The sequence below is a fragment of the Oncorhynchus nerka genome, linkage group LG25 (assembly GCF_034236695.1).
Source record: "Oncorhynchus nerka isolate Pitt River linkage group LG25, Oner_Uvic_2.0, whole genome shotgun sequence".
Lineage (NCBI taxonomy): Eukaryota > Metazoa > Chordata > Actinopteri > Salmoniformes > Salmonidae > Oncorhynchus > Oncorhynchus nerka.
In genome coordinates this window covers 27322157-27338811 of record NC_088420.1, presented here as the reverse complement: position 1 = coordinate 27338811, position 16655 = coordinate 27322157, and the positions used below count along the sequence as shown (strand labels likewise).

Below are 16655 nucleotides of genomic sequence, written 5' to 3'. Positions count from 1 at the left end.
CACACGGTGGTCTCCTGAAGGCCCTTTCTCATTGTTTGTCAGACCACCTAAAATACATGACTACAATGCACACAAGCCTTAGGTGATGAGGAAGCAGTGCAACAGTTTTAAAATGTTTTATAAAAATGTTGGCTTCATGCAGTTATATGCTAATTTCCTCAAGACAAAAAACAATAACAATTGCGCACGGGGCGGCCAGTCGCACTGTTTCAGCTTTCAACCCCAGCCCCCGTGTGTCGAGACCAAGACACGTTTAAATGTAGACAAACAAGACCTGACCGAGACTAACCATCTTAAAATGACAGATAAATACCGTTTTTTTTCCCGACATTATCCATTGCACACTGGCAGGGCATGCTCATCTGTCTTACACGTGTACAAAGCAATGTGCCCTTTAACTTTTGTGTTTAATCACTTCCACTTCTACATCAACGTAACCAACAAGAGTCTGTACTCAGTGGTGCATCTTGACCTCTTGAGTTGAGAGACTACATAGGCTATTGTCTTATCCCAGACCGTGGCTCTTTCTCAACTGTATTTCCTGTTTTCCTCACCTCCTTGAATCCACGACAACAACAAAAAACACGTGAGAAAAATGTCAGAGGAATCTAAAAAAAAAAGGGAAAGGAAAAGGGGGGAGACCTCGTCAGTTGTACAACTGAATGCCTTCAACTGAAATGTGTCTTCTGCACTTAACCCAACTCCTCTGAATCAGAGAGGTGCTGGGGGCTGCCTTCATCGACATCCATGCCTTCAACTGAAATGTGTCTTCTGCACTTAACCCAACTCCTCTGAATCAGAGAGGTGCTGGGGGCTGCCTTCATCGACATCCATGCCTTCAACTGAAATGTGTCTTCTGCACTTAACCCAACTCCTCTGAATCAGAGAGGTGCTGAGGGCTGCCTTCATCGACATCCATGCCTTCAACTGAAATGTGTCTTCTGCACTTAACCCAACTCCTCTGAATCAGAGAGGTGCTGAGGGCTGCCTTCATCGACATCCATGCCTTCGGCGCCCGAGAACACAATTAGGAAAGACAATTAAGAAAGAGACGTGGTCTCAAATAGCATTATATTTGTAGTCTCTCAACCCATGTGGTGAAGCCTTAGAGCAGCACCCAGTCCATGATATTGGTACCAACACATAGTATAGACACCATGAATTAACAAAGACCGCATATGTGGTCTCAGGATCAGAACAACAGGATAAAGTAAATCTATTATAATGACACATTGACACAATACATATTGTGTTCTTAGAATGACAATAATGTACACAAATGTATCAATATACACACCAGCTTACTGGTTTCACGGATGTCCAAAGCCAGACAGTCATATAGTTCCACAGTGGCAGTATCTGCCTTTCTCCCCAAGAAAAACATGGACCACAGCTGAGCTCAATCCACGGAGGCATGGACACCCATGACAAGGTGTATGACATTAAAGTGAGATTCATATCATGTGCTTTTATGCTCAAGTTAAGTCTGTAGAGTATGATTACAAAACGTAGCCTTTTATTTAACAGGTAACATTGCCCTAAACCCACAAGACAAAGGGCAGGAAACTGACAAAGGAAATCGACAGAAACAGAATGCATGTCATTGACTAGGAAACAATATATTAATCAATGTTACAATGAACAACAAATTACTTGACTAGCTAGCAAATAAGCCTAGATGGAGCAAAACTCAGCAAGCAGCATTTCTTACCTTTTTAATCAGATAATGATCAAATTTCATACCTTCAAACCAGTTGGGAAAGAGCGATTTGTCCTGCCTCGAATTACTTGTCCTCTAGTTCCTGAATGAAAATATCAGCTAGCTAACTATCTGGCTAGCAAGATCACCAATTCAGAATTTAAAAACTGTGCGGTCCTTCATAATTGACACATTCCTGAAGTTAGAATTAGTTAGTTTAACGTAAGTTGTTCATCTAGCATAAACATGACGAGATTGCCATCTATGTTAGCTAGCTTTATCGCATCCAACGTTGTTAGCTAGCCGATGTTATAGCTAGCAAGCTATAGTTAGCTAGCTTTACTTAGCATCGGTTGTACAGTTGAAGTCGGAAGTTTACATACACTTAGGTTGGAGTCATTAAAACTTGTTTTTCAACCACTCCACAAATGTATTGTTAACAAACTATAGTTTTGGCAAGTCGGTTAGGATCTACTTTGTGCATGACACAAGTAATTTTTCTAACAATTGTTTACAGACAGATTATTTCACTTATAATGAATTGTATCACAATTCCAGGGGGTCAGAAGTTTACATGCGCTTAGTTGACTGTGCCTTTAAACAGCTTGGAAAATTCCAGAAAAATGATGTCATGGCTTTAGAAGCTTCTGATAGGCTAATTGACATCATTTGAGTCAATTGGAGGTGTACCTGTGGATGTATTTCAAGGCCTACCTTCAAACTCAGTGCCTCTTTGCTTGCCATCATGGGAAAATCAAAAGAAATCAGCCATTACTTCAGAAAAAAAATTGTAGACGTCCACAAGTCTGGTTCATCCTTGTGAACAATTTCCAAACGCCTGAAGATACCACATTCATATGTACAAACAATAGTACGCAAGTATAAACAACATGGGAGCACGCAGCCATCATACCGCTCAGGAAAGAGATGCGTTCTGTCTCCTAGAGATGAATGTACTGTGGTGTGAAAAGTGCAAATCAATCCCAGAACAACAGCAAATGACCTTGTGGAGATGATGGAGGAAACAGTTACAAAATAATCTATATCCACAGTAAAAACGAGTCCTATATCCACTTAACCTGTGTCTGGTGTCTTGTTAGACAATAAAATCAGTGGTCTGATACTCCTTCCATTTCAATATTATCGCTTGCACAGTGCTCCTTGGGATGTTTAAAGCTTGGGAAATCTTTTTGTATCCAAATCCGGCTTTAAACTTCTTCACAACAGTATCTCGGACCTGCCTGGTGTGTTCCTTGTTCTTCATGATGCTCTCTGCGCTTTTAACGGACCTCTGAGACTATCACAGTGCAGGTGCATTTATACGGAGACTTGATTACACACAGGTGGATTGTATTTATCATCATTAGTCATTTAGGTCAACATTGGATCATTCAGAGATCCTCACTGAACTTCTGGAGAGAGTTTGCTGCACTGAAAGTAAAGGGGCTGAATAATTTTGCACGCCCAATTTTTCAGTTTTTGATTTGTTAAAAAAGTTTGAAATATCCAATAAATGTCGTTCCACTTCATGATTGTGTCCCACTTGTTGTTGATTCTTCACAAAAAAATACAGTTTTATATCTTTATGTTTGAAGCCTGAAATGTGGCAAAAGGTCGCAAAGTTCAAGGGGGCCGAATACTTTCGCAAGGCACTGTATGTTGAATGTACGCACAGATCGTGGTAGACATATTTACAGAATAAGGAAACAAATCTCACTCCATAATGAAGTTGTCACGGCTGTTGAAGGATGAGGACCAAGGTGCAGCGTACATATTACTTTATTAAAGAATGACGCCGACAAAAAACAAAAAACCATACAAAACAAACCGTGAAGCTAAAGGCAATAGTGCCCACAAACAAAGACAACTTCCCACAAAGAACAGTGGGGAAAAAAAGCTACCTAAGTATGGTTCCCAATCAGAGACAACGATAGACAGCTGTCCCTGATTGAGAACCATACACGGCCAAAACATAGAAATAGAAAATCGTAGAAACACAAAACATAGATTGCCCACCCCAACTCACGCCCTGACCAAACCAAGATAGAGACATAAAAAGGATTTCTAAGGTCAGGGCGTGACAGAAGTGAGTGAGTTGCTGTAACAGGATGTGGTCTGGTCTCCTACTTTGGTCTGGCACGGTGCAGCATTTCCTGTCAAATTAAAACTAGGTTTACTGGAATCCACCACCTCGTCTTCAAAGAACACTCTGTTTCAACATGTGTTTCAGTGAGTCACGGTAGGAGTATGAGCTAACATGTCATATCCTGCTGATCAAGACCTTGCTGAACAACCGGCTGGATGTTTCAGTAACAGCTCAGACTATACGGACACACAGACACACACACAGTACAGCATACCCTTATGAAAAAAGACATGTTCACATGTTGAGCTGACATTTCACAAGTGAAATTTAATTCAGAGTTCACATGTTAACACCACCTTTTCACATCTATAACATTTATTTATAAAGCCCTTTACACATCAGTTGAAACCCAGCCTAAAACCCCAAACAGCAAGCAATGCGGTGGCTAGGAAAAACTCCCTAGAAAGGCAGGAACCTAGGAAGAAACCTAGAGAGGCACCAGGCTCTGAGGTGTGGCCAGTCCTCTTCTGGCTGTGCTAGGTGGAGATAAAAACAGTACATGGCAAAGATGTTCAAACGTTCATAGATGACCAGCAGGGTCAAATAATTGTAATCAAGTGGTTGTAGAGAGTGCAACAGGTCAGCACCTCAGGAAAAATGTCAGTTGGCTTTTCATAGCTGAGCATTCGGAGTTCGAGACAACAGGTGCGGTAGAGAGAGAAAGAGTTGAAAAAAGGTAGCAAGTCCAGTGAACAGGTCAGGGTTCCATAGCCGCAGATAGAACAGTTGAAACTAGAGCAACAGCATGACCAGGTGGACTGGGGACAGCCAGGAGTCATCAGGCCAGGTAGTCCTGAGGAATGGTCCCATGCTGGGACATGCTTAACACCCCGGCCATCCTACAATACAATCTTGATGCCCTCAATCTCACACAAATTATCAATGAACCTACCAGGTACAACTCCAAATCCGTAAACACTGGCACCCTCATTGATGTCATCCTAACTAACTCGCTCTCCAAATACACCTCTGCTGTTTTCAATCAAGATCTCAGCGATCACTGCCTCATTGCTTGCATCCGTAATGGGTCTGCGACCAAACGACCACACCTCATCACTGTCAAACGCTCCCTAAAACACTTCTGCGAGCAGGCCTTTCTAATTGACCTGGCCGGGGTATCCTGGAATGACATTGACCTCATCCCGTCAGTAGATGGTGCCTGGCTATTCTTTAAAAGTGCCTTCCTCACCATCTTAAATAAGCATGCCACGTTCAAAAAAATTAGAACTAGGAATAGATATAGTTCTTGGTTCACTCCAGACCTGTCTGCCCTTGACCAGCACAAAAACATCATGTGGCGTTTTGCATTAGCATCAAATCGCCCCCGTGATATGCAACTTTTCAGGGAAGTTAGGAACAAATATACACAGGCAGTTAGGAAAGCTAAGGCTAGCTTTTTCAAACAGAAATTTGCATCCTGTAGTACTAATTCAAAAAAGTTCTGGGACACTGTAAAGTCCATGGAGAATAAGAGAAACTCCTCCCAGCTGCCCACTGCTCTGAGGCTAGGAAACACTGTCACCACCGATAAATCCACTATAATTGAGAATTTCAATACGCATTTCTCTACGGCTGGCCATGCTTTCCACCTGGCTACCCCTACCCCGGTCAACTGCCCGGCACACTCCACAGCAACCCGCCAAAGCACCCACCATTTCTCCTTTACCCAAATCCAGATAGCTGGTGTTCCGAAAGAGCTGCAAAATCTGGACCCCTACAAATCAGCCGGGCTAGACAATCTGGACCCTCGCATTCTAAAATTATCTGCCAAAATTGTTGCAACCCCTATTACTAGACTGTTCAACCTCTCTTTCGTATCGTCTGAGATTCCCAAAGATTTGAAAGCTGCCACGGTCATCCCCCTCTTCAAAGGGAGTGGCACTCTAGACCCAAACTGCTACTGACCTATATCTATCCTACCCTGTCTTTCTAAGGTCTTCGAAAGCCAAAATAACAAACAGATTACCGACCATTTCGAATCCCACCGTACCTTCTCCGCTATACAATCTGGTTTCAGAGCTGGTCATGGGTGCACCTCACCTCAGTTTCTATAACCGCCATCGATAAGAGACATTACTGTGCAGCCGTATTCATCGACCTGGCCAAGGCTTTCGACTCTGTCAATCACCACATTCTTATTGGCAGACTCGACAGCCTTGGTTTCTCAAATGATTGCCTCGACTGGTTTACCAACTACTTATCTGATAGAGTTCAGTGTGTCAAATAGGAGGGCCTGTTGTCCGGACCTCTGGCAGTCTCTACGGGGGTGCCACAGGGTTCAATCCTCGGCCGACTCTCTTCTCTGTATACATCAATGATGTTGCTCTTGCTGCTGGTGATTCTCTGGTACACCTCTATGCAGACGACACCATTCTGTATACTTCTGGCCCCTCTTTGGACACTGTGTTAACTAACCTCCAGACGAGCTTCAATGCCATACAACTCTCCTTCCGTGGCCTCCAACTGCTCTTAAATGCAGGGAAAACTAAATGCATGCTATTCAACCGATCACTGCCCGCACCTGCTCGCCCGTCCAGCATCACTACTCTGGACGGCTCTGACTTAGAATACGTGGACAACTACAAATACCTAGGTGTCTGGTTAGACTGTAAACTCTCCTTCCAGTCTCACATTAAGCATCTCCAATCCAACATTAAATCTAGAATTGGCTTCCTATTTCGCAACAAACCATCCTTCACTCATGCTGCCAAACATACCCTCGTAAAACTGACCATCCTACCGATCCTCGACTTTGGTGATGTCATCTATAAAATAGCCTCCAACACTCTACTCCATAAACTGGATGCAGTCTATCACAGTGCCATCTGTTTGGTCACCAAAGCCCCATACACTACCCACCATTGCGACCTGTACGCTCTCGTTGGTTGGCCCTCGCTTCATACTCGTCGCCAAACCCACTGGCTACAGGTTATCTACAAGTCTCTGCTAGGTAAAGCCCCACATGATCTCAGCTCACTGGTCACCATAGCAGCACCCACTAGTAGCACGCACTCCAGCAGGTATATCTCACTGGTCACCCCCAAAGCCAATTCCTCCTTTGGCCGCCTTTCCTCCATTTCTCTGCTGCCAATGACTGGAACAAACTGCAAAAATCTCTGAAACGGGAGATTCATATCTCCCTGACTAGCTTTAAGCACCAGCTGTCAGAGCAGCTCACAGATCACTACCTGTACATAGCCCACCTGTAAACAGCCCATCCAACAACCTACCTCATCCCCATACAGGATTTATTTATTTTGGTCCTTTGCACCCCAGTATCTCTACTTGCACATTCATCTTCTGCACATCTACCATTCCAGTGTTTAATTGCTATATTGTAATTACTTCGCCACCATGGCCTATTTATGGCCTTAACTCCCTTATCTTACCTCATTTGCACTCACTGTATATAGACTTTTTGTTTTCTTTTGTTCTACTGTATTATTGACTATGTTTTGTTTATTCCATGTGTAACTCTGTGTTGTTGTATGTCTCTAATTGCTATTCTTTATCTTGGCCAGGTCGCAGTTGCAAATGAGAACCTGTTCTCAACTAGCCTACCTGGTTAAATAAATAAAGGTGAAATAAAAAAAATAAAAAATATGAGAGCACCCCTCCAGCTAGGATGGAGTCCGTCACTCCTCAACAGGCCAGGCTTGGTCCTGTTTGTGAATGAGTCTCAGAAAGAGGGCCAATTATCTTCAAATTCTATCTTTTGGAAAGGTTAGAAAACAGTTTTCAACCAGTGATTGAGTTGTGAGACTGCTGTAGAGTTCATCACTCCCCCTAACTGGGAGGATGCCAGAGACAATTACTCGATGCCGACACATCTTTCTAGCTAATTTACACGCTGAAGCTATGTTATGCTTGGTGACCTCTGACTGTTTCATCCGAACATCGTTGGTGTCGAACGTGGATAACAATATCCCTATATTCTCTACGCTCGCAAGATTTAGCCTTAGCCAGCAGCCTCATCAGATTAGTCTGCAGTAGCCCTGCCCCCTGGTAAACAGTGTATGATCGCTGGATGATTCTTTTTAAGTCTAATACTGCGGGTAATAGAGTCGCCAATGACTGGTTTTCAATTTGTCAGAGGTAATGGTGGGAGGCTTCGGTGGCTCAGACCCCGTAACGGGTGGAGGAGAGACCAGAGAAGTCTTGGCCTCTGACTCCGACTCGTTGCTTAATGAGGAGAACTGGTTGAGCATTCCGACAGCATTTCTTTCCAGAAGCCATGAGAAAATAGTCTGGCTGCGGGGACTGTGCGAGGGGAATTATACTGCTGTCTGTGCTTATTTGTGGCACAAACACTGTTTAATTCTTTCCTACACTTAAATTACCATTGCCTAACGATTACGTCTGAAGCTGGGCTTGCAGCACGGCTATCCTCACCATAAGGCAATAGTTTTCCTGTATATTACGAATACAGCGATGTTAATGTTACTACTTAGCTTCGGCTGGCGGAGGTCCTGTAGAACCATGTCCAGATAAAGCGTCTGAGGTGAAAAAGTTGAATGAAAAAAGTTGAGCGAGAAAAAAAAAAACTTTAGACGTTGGTAAATGTGTAAAACTAAGATTTTGATTAAACGGTTATTAAAAAAGTTTTAAAAAACGTAAAGTTGGCAGGTAGCAAAGTAGCAACAAAGTACCCATGTGAGGAGAATACCATGTTTTCACCTCATGTGAATTGTAGTTTCACATGAAATTTGCGGGTTTCACATTCACGTGAAAATGTGCATCTGCAATTCCAACCCCACAGGTGCATCTGCAATTCCAACCCCACATGTGCATCTGCAATTCCAACCCACAGGTGCATCTGCAATTCCAACCCACAGGTGCATCTGCAATTCCAACCCACAAGTGCATCTGCAATTCCAACCCCACAGGTGCATCTGTAATTCCAACCCCACATGTGCATCTGCAATTCCAACCCCACAGGTGCATCTGCAATTCCAACCCCACAGGTGCATCTGCAATTCCAACCCCACATGTGCATCTGCAATTCCAACCCCACATGTGCATCTGCAATTCCAACCCACAGGTGCATCTGCAAACCCACAGGTTCTGCAACCCCACAGGTGCATCTGCAATTCCAACCCACAAGTGCATCTGCAATTCCAACCCCACAGGTGCATCTGTAATTCCAACCCCACATGTGCATCTGCAATTCCAACCCACAGGTGCATCTGCAATTCCAACCCACAGGTGCATCTGCAATTCCAACCCACAAGTGCATCTGCAATTCCAACCCCACAGGTGCATCTGTAATTCCAACCCCACATGTGCATCTGCAATTCCAACCCCACAGGTGCATCTGCAATTCCAACCCCACAGGTGCATCTGCAATTCCAACCCCACATGTGCATCTGCAATTCCAACCCCACATGTGCATCTGCAATTCCAACCCACAGGTGCATCTGCAATTCCAACCCCACAGGTGCATCTGCAATTCCAACCCACAAGTGCATCTGCAATTCCAACCCCACAGGTGCATCTGTAATTCCAACCCCACATGTGCATCTGCAATTCCAACCCCACATGTGCATCTGCAATTCCAACCCCACAGGTGCATCTGCAATTCCACATGTGAAAGTTAGATTTTCAAAGGGAGTTTTCTTACACGTGAAACTGCAAATATTATTTTTCATATGTTAACTTGCAATTCTATAACTGTGATTTTCAAATTCACATGTGAAAATCCCATTTGCCATTTCACATGTAAGAACTCCACACTTGAAAATCTCACTTTCACATGTGGAATTGCAGATGCACCTGTGGGGTTGGAATTGCAGATGCACCTGTGGGGTTGAAATAATGTTATTCTCCCCACATGTGAAAAGATGATTTCCACTGGTGGAGTTAGGGTAGGAACATCTAAAAAGCCCAAATGCACGACCAGGGAATGATTTTGAGGGACATTCGCGGAGCAGTGGACAGAATAATTTTGGGGGGCAGGTTAATGGATCATGTTCAAATGGCAACATTGTTTTGCTGTATGAAGGGTGCTACCTGTTAAAGGGGCAATCCATTTTTGGATTTATAAATGAACGACATATACCCATTGATTCTTGAAGAATATAATGTACAAATGCCTCATGAGTTTAGTTTAATTGTTGTACTCCATCAGAACCCAAAATATAATCTTGTTTTACTCTGTTTGTAAACAAAGTAAATGTAAACAAACACTGTATAGTGTAAAATAATGATGGTTAAAACTAGAATTTCGATATCGTAGAAGGTCAGTCCTTGCATCCACAGCTTAGTCTATGGATTTGAGAGTGTTTGACTCTTGAAAATGTCAACAACAAATGTTTCTTCTTTATTTTTTTTGTGATGTTTTCATGTGTATTTTTTATAATGGGCAGCACAGCACAGCACAACACAGTCTCCAGGTTCTTCCTGTGCACAGAGACAGTAACTGTGAGCCATGTTGGGTCTACAAGCCAAACAATGATGTGGTGATGGCACTGTGTAAAGGCGCCCAGAATACTAGGTTCGGTTTGCTCCTAGCAGAACTCGACAAGGCGAAGTGAACGTCTGTGCCTCGCATACTAAGGAGTAAATCCAAATCATCTTCGCTCCTAGACCCTGTCCATGCATTTCAAGGCTGCATTGAGACAGTGGCTGCGTTTCAAACTTGTAAGAGACACACGCTCGTCCACTTACCCTCAACTTATGCCATTGGGGGAATCCCCATAATCATCTTTGTCGTCAGTCCAAATGATTAGCCAAGCAAGTGAAGTTCGCCCCTCAGCCCTCGTTTTGAATCGAGTTCGCGAGTGTACAATTATGTTCACTTCGGGGACTGAAACGCCCCATAATTCAATTTGTGATGATTGTACATCCACTAAGACTTAAAACCTCAACGTCAATATGGAGAAGTCAAGATACAAGTGTAAGTAAAAACAAATGTAAATAAATTGTGGTCCTAGTACACATGACGGCACAAACACATCTAGTAAAAGTGATGTTTTTGTTTGGTTATCTTTTGGAAATTGTAGAAATAAAACATTTTCCTTCTTCAGAAGTTCCAGCTAGGCAGGCTAGCTAATTAATTTGCTAGCTATCATACAGTAGGCGTATATGAATAATTATATAGTTAATATTAGTAGACATGCAATCATAATTGACTGTAGCACATATAAAGCACCCACAAGCTACCGGTGACTGAAAACACAATCGTCGCGGGACGAACGAGGGACGAATTTCCGGGCAAGGGTGGTCTATTTAAAATTCCTTCCTTCCTCCCTCACCCCTTGCCCTGCAAGTGTAAACTCGTCAGACGTCATGGTACGTCATCAGAAGTGCCTACTTAATTTGAGGGCTGAGGGGAGGGTGTGTCTTTTAAGTGTTTGGAATGCAGCCAATGACTTATCTGTGACCCAAGACCTGCTCAGATAATCCCTGCTATTGTGTTGCTGAGTTGTCATAGTGCTGCTGCAAATGTACATTGTCCGAGGGGCGTTGGCAGTCATAATGTAAGTAATCTAATTTATGTCCCTCTAACTCCCATGATTGCCCCTGTCATTACTAAAATTAACATGTGGAGCCTCATTCATGAAATCGATAACTTGCTAGTAACCGATAAAATTCATATACTGTCTATCTCTGAAACCCACTTAGATAATTCCTTTGATGATACAATGGTAGGAATACATGGTTATAACATCTGCAGAAGAGACAGGAATGCCAATAGTGGAGGTGTTGCTGTGTATGTTCACGTCATGTTCCTGTAAAGCTTAGAGAGGATCTCATGTCAAATGCTGTTGAAGTAATATGGCTAGAGGTTCACCTGTCTCACCTGAAGCTCATTCTTGTGGGAAGCTGCTATAGATCACCAAGTGCTAATAGTCAGTATATGGATGATATCTGTGAAATACTTGATAATGTATGTGATATCAACAGAGAGGTATATTTTCTGGGTGACCTAAATATTGACTGGCTTTCATCAAACTGTAACCAGTGCCTTCAACCTGGTTCAGGTTATCAGTCAACCTACTAGTGTCACGTTCTGACCTTTATTTCCTTCGTTTTGTATTTATTTAGTATGGTCAGGGAGTGAGTTGGGTGGGCAGTCTATGTTTGTTTTTCTATGTTTTGGGGTATTTCTATGTTTCGGCCTAGTATGGTTCTCAATCAGAGGCAGGTGTCATTAGTTGTCTCTGATTGAGAATCATATTTAGGTAGCCTGGGTTTCACTGTGTGTTTGTGGGTGATTGTTCCTGTCTCTGTGTTTTGCACCAGATAGGGCTGTTTTTGGTTTTCCACGTTTATTGTTTTGTAGTGTTCGTGTTTATCTTTTTGTTATTAAACATGAATCAAAGAAACGACGCTGCATTTTTGGTCCGCTTCTCCTTCACCACAGGAAAACCCTTACAACTAGGGTATTTACAAACAGTACAGGAATTAAATAATCCACATGTATTAATCAAATCTTTACTAATGCTGCAGAAATCCTCTCTAAAGCAGTATCCAAATCCATCAGATGTAGTGATCATAATTCAGTAGCCATATCTAGGAAAACCAAAGTTCCAAAGGATGGGCATAATGTGTGACCGACTGCCTTGATTCAGTCTTATGTAGAAAAATTTGAAATTGTGTTTTGTTTTTATAAAACAGAAACATAGAGCTACAAAATGTTATATCATAAACTGCATTTGACAATCAATGGGAAAGTAATTCTGCTTTGAAAGTTAATAAACTAGTTTGCCATGCGGTAGCAGAGAGAAGAGTCTATGACTAGGGTGGCTGGAGTCTTTGACAATTTTTAGGGCCTTCCTCTGACACCGCCTGGTATAGAGGTCCTGGATGGTCCGTTCACACTACCCTCTGTAGTGCCTTGCAGTCGGAGGCCGAGCAGTTGCCATACCAGGCAGTGATGCAACCAGTCAAGATGCACTTGATGGTGCAGCTGTAGACACCAAGGAACTTGAAGCTCTCAACCTGCTCCCCTACAGCCCCATCTATGAGAATGGGAGCGGGCTCGGTCCTCCTTTTCCTGTAGTCCACAATCATCTACTTTGTCTTGATCATGTTGGGGGAGAGGTTGTTGTCCTGGCACCACATGGCCAGGTCTCTGACCTCCTCTCTATAGGCTGTCTCGTCGTTGTCGGTGATCAGGCCTACCACTGTTGTGTCATCGGGAAACTTACTGATGGTGTTGGAGTCATGCCTGGTCGTGCAGTCATGAGTGAACAGGGAGTACAGAACAGAAGGGGACTGAGCACGCACCCCTGAGGGGCCCCAGTGTTTGCACATTGGCCAATAGAACTGATGGCAATGGGGGTTTATTCGCTCGCCTACAAATTCTCAGAAGGCAGCCAGACATCCGCCCCCTTTTTCTCCGTCTTCTCTTCACACAAATGACGGGGACTTGGACCTGTTCCCGGGAAAGCAGGATATCCGTCACGTCGGACTCGTTAAAGGAAAAAGCTTCTTCCAGTTCGTGGTGAGCAATCGCTGTTCTGATGTCCATAAGTTATTTTCGGTCATAAGAGACAGTAGCAGCAACATGTACAAAATAAAAATAAAAAGTTACAAACATCGCAAAAAACAAACAAATAACACAGTTTGTTAGGAGCACGTAAAACGTCATCCATCCTCTCTGGTGTCATTCTACTAAAGACTGATGCAGGGTTTTACCGGCTTAAGCCTGTCGCATGCTTCCCAGTTGAAACAGTTTGCACAGCACAGCCCCATTCTCATCGACGGGGCTGCTGTGGAATAGGTTGAGAGCTTCAGGTTCCTTGGTGTCCACATCACCAACAAACTACCATGGTCCAAGCACACCAAGACAGCCGTGAAGAGGGCACGACAAAACCAATTCCACCCTCAGGAGTCTGAAAATATTTGGCATGGGTCCTCATATCCTGAAAAGGTTCTACAGCTGCACCAGTACATCACTGGGGCCAAGCTTCCTGCCATCCAGGACCTCTATACCAGGCGGTGTCAGAGGAAGACGTCAACCACCCTAGTCATAGACTGTTCTCTCTGCTACCGCATGGCAAGTGGTACCGGAGCGCCATGTCTAGGACCAAGAGGCTTCTAAACAGCTTCTTTCCCCAAGCCTTAAGACTCCTGAACATCTAATCAAATGGCTACCCAGACTGTTTGCATTGCCCCCCCTTACTTTTACACTGCTGCTACTCTCTGTTATTATCTATGCATAGTCACTTTAATAACTCTACCTACATGTACATATTACCTCAATTACCGTGCGTAGTCGATGCCCCCGCACATTGACTCTGTACCGGTACCCCCTGTACATAGCCTCACTATTGTTATGTTACTGCTGCTCTTTTAATAGTCTGTTTCTTTTCAGGCATTTTTTAAATATTTTTTTAAAACTGCATTGTTGGTTAAGGGCTTGTAAGTAAGCATTTCACTGTTGTATTCGGTGCATGTGACATAAAATGTGATTTGATTTTGATTTGTTGGTCCAGACTAGACTGTGTTCAATGCTTCCCCCTGCTGTTTATTTACATAGCAGCAACCAGATCAGGCCTAGACCTCTTTCTGACGCACCGACTAGATGCTCTTCCATCTGACTAGTCCCCAGCTGTGTGTCTTTTGCTCTGTTCTATTCTGGTATTTCTGTTCTATTGCTGCTGTAGTTGTAAAGCCTATAGTAATTTACAGATTTGTTGTTGATCTTGATGTGCCACTGCCTCACTGCCTTTGCTATTTCATATTAGGTACAATTTGATGATGTGTCATTGCCGCTCACGGTTGTCTTGTGTTTTCTTTTGTGTGTTTGTGTGTATGTGTACCTGCTTGCCTGTGTGTGTGTGTTTGTGTGTGTGTTCCAGATGACGTGCTGGCCAGGGATGCCGGGGAGTGTGTAATCTGTCTGGAGGAGCTGCAGCAAGGAAACACCATCGCCAGACTGCCGTGCCTCTGCATCTACCACAAAAGGTGAGACGGTGGGACTACTCAAATGGCACCCTGTCCCTTATATAGTGAACTACTTTTGATTAGGGTCAATTGGGGGCTCTGGTCAAAAGTAGGTTGCCACAGGAAATAGGGTGCCATTTTAGGGCACACCTTCAGACTGAGCTCAGTTCCTGATCCTGACTGTACAATACGCACGCAGGCTCACAGGATTACACACAGCCTGAAATGACCACTAGATTAATTAATTATACTCAGTGGGGCAATACATTTAGGCCCTAGCGATGTACTGTAGCTAAGGCCAGAGAGATATGTGCATTCATGTGATGATGGTGGGTTTTCTCCTCTTTCTGTTCAGCTGTATAGACTCCTGGTTTGAGATCAATCGTTCCTGCCCTGAGCATCCTTCAGACTGACTGACCTCTGTGCTCCTACTCCTACTGTTCAAGGTGAGAGGTCACCTCCTTCTCTTCCACACAGGAGACTGGTGACACGAGGTGTTTCAAAGAACATTATGATCCACATAGCTCACTCACTCACTGCATAATGCATACGCAGTACGCACACATACGACCACCCTCAATAAAACTCACATTCGTAGTCAGTTTGAAGCTAGAGCATACTGTAAGCGTAAATTATGCACTCGAAATAATCTTCTGAACTGTCTTTGTGTATCCACTTTAATGTATGGTTAACATCTCCCCTCCATTTCTCTCTTTATCTATCAGGACACTTTATGTTCCTATCATGGATATCTGGACACTGAAGTAACCAAAAAAACTAAACAATCAAAACAACCTATCTATCAATTGATCTATCAATCTATCAAGAGAATTCCTAGCAAACGGAACCAAGAGAAAAAACATTTAAGCTTATACTTTCACTTCCACATGCATAAAAGAGTGCCCCTCCTCCCTGCCACCTCCCCCTAGCCCTAAAGGCTGCTAACTGCCAGTCCCTATGTTGGCCCAACTAGGCTGACCATCCCTCCAGGCCAACTGCCTCACCAGGCTGCTTGGCCCCCAGCCAGCCAGTCACCACGCCACATGGCCTGGTCCTCTCTGGGCTCCTCCGGGGGTCTGGCCCTTGCTCTGCTCTGCCTTCCATTTTGCCTCCTGAGTTTGGCCCTGCCTGGCTCCATATCATTCATCTGGATCCAGCCATCTCATGGCCTTCATCAGGAAGAGACAGAGGAGGATAATGAAGATAAAGATGAAGAATATGGCTGGATGAATCCTGTGTGCCAGGGCAGGGTAGACTCCCAGGACGTTGTCTGGTAATGCATCAAAAGGCTTTCCCCCAATCCCCAGAGTTACAGCACCCACCCACCCAATCATTAGTTGAAGAGACATGCGCTTGTCTTAGTCTTTACTTTGAGGTGGAGCAGCGATGTGTGAAGTGCAGCATTGGTGTGGGAGGCAGGGTCTGTCTATGTAGGTTTCTGTTTGGGTTATGTGTGTGTGTGTGTGTGTGTGTGGAGGGGTGTAGACAATGCTTCTATATGTGTCGGGGCAGTGAAAATATCAGTCAGACTACACTTGTTCTGTGTGCGTTAGTGTGTGGAGGGGTACGTCGTTTATGCTTGGTGGTAGGTGAATGTGTGTGAGTGTGCTTATGTGTCGTGGGGAACTGTTGGGGGTCGTTGGTTTATGTTTTTCTATGTTCTGGGGCTGTGAGGATGACGTCCGTAAGCATACATGTGGTGTGGTTGAGGTTGGGGTGATGATGCAGCCATCTCTGTAGTGTGAGAGCCTGATTTGCTAAAGGGTCAAATAGAAGTCTGAGACAATACTATGTGTTGGTCTGTGTTTGAAATGTTTACAATTTAGATGTCCATTTTCCCTGTGTGAATGTGGTATCGCTCCCTTTATTTTGCTAATGTTTACAGTTACATAAAATCGACATGACATACACACTCTT

General features: G+C 43.8%; 1 protein-coding gene and 1 long non-coding RNA gene across 3 annotated transcripts in view; one reads left to right on the top strand and one right to left on the bottom strand.

Annotated features, from left to right (window-relative positions):
- Positions 1 to 16655, bottom strand: part of LOC115109300 (uncharacterized) — a 45441-nt gene that overhangs the window by 20973 nt on the left and 7813 nt on the right. The window lies entirely within an intron of this gene.
- The window catches only part of LOC115109299 (E3 ubiquitin-protein ligase znrf1-like), a 39948-nt gene that overhangs the window by 20738 nt on the left and 2555 nt on the right, over positions 1 to 16655 (top strand). The window contains exons 3-5 of one of the 2 annotated variants that reach the window (XR_010461103.1): positions 14654 to 14759; positions 15094 to 15184; positions 15464 to 16011. Coding sequence is in view for 1 of the 2 variants with exons in the window: in XM_029634059.2 (XP_029489919.1) it covers positions 14654 to 14759; positions 15094 to 15151 (164 nt within the window). In the remaining variant the exon portion in view is untranslated. Of the gene's footprint in view, positions 1 to 14653; positions 14760 to 15093; positions 15185 to 15463; positions 16649 to 16655 lie in introns of those variants that run through there. The other variant, XM_029634059.2, reaches the window with a different exon arrangement.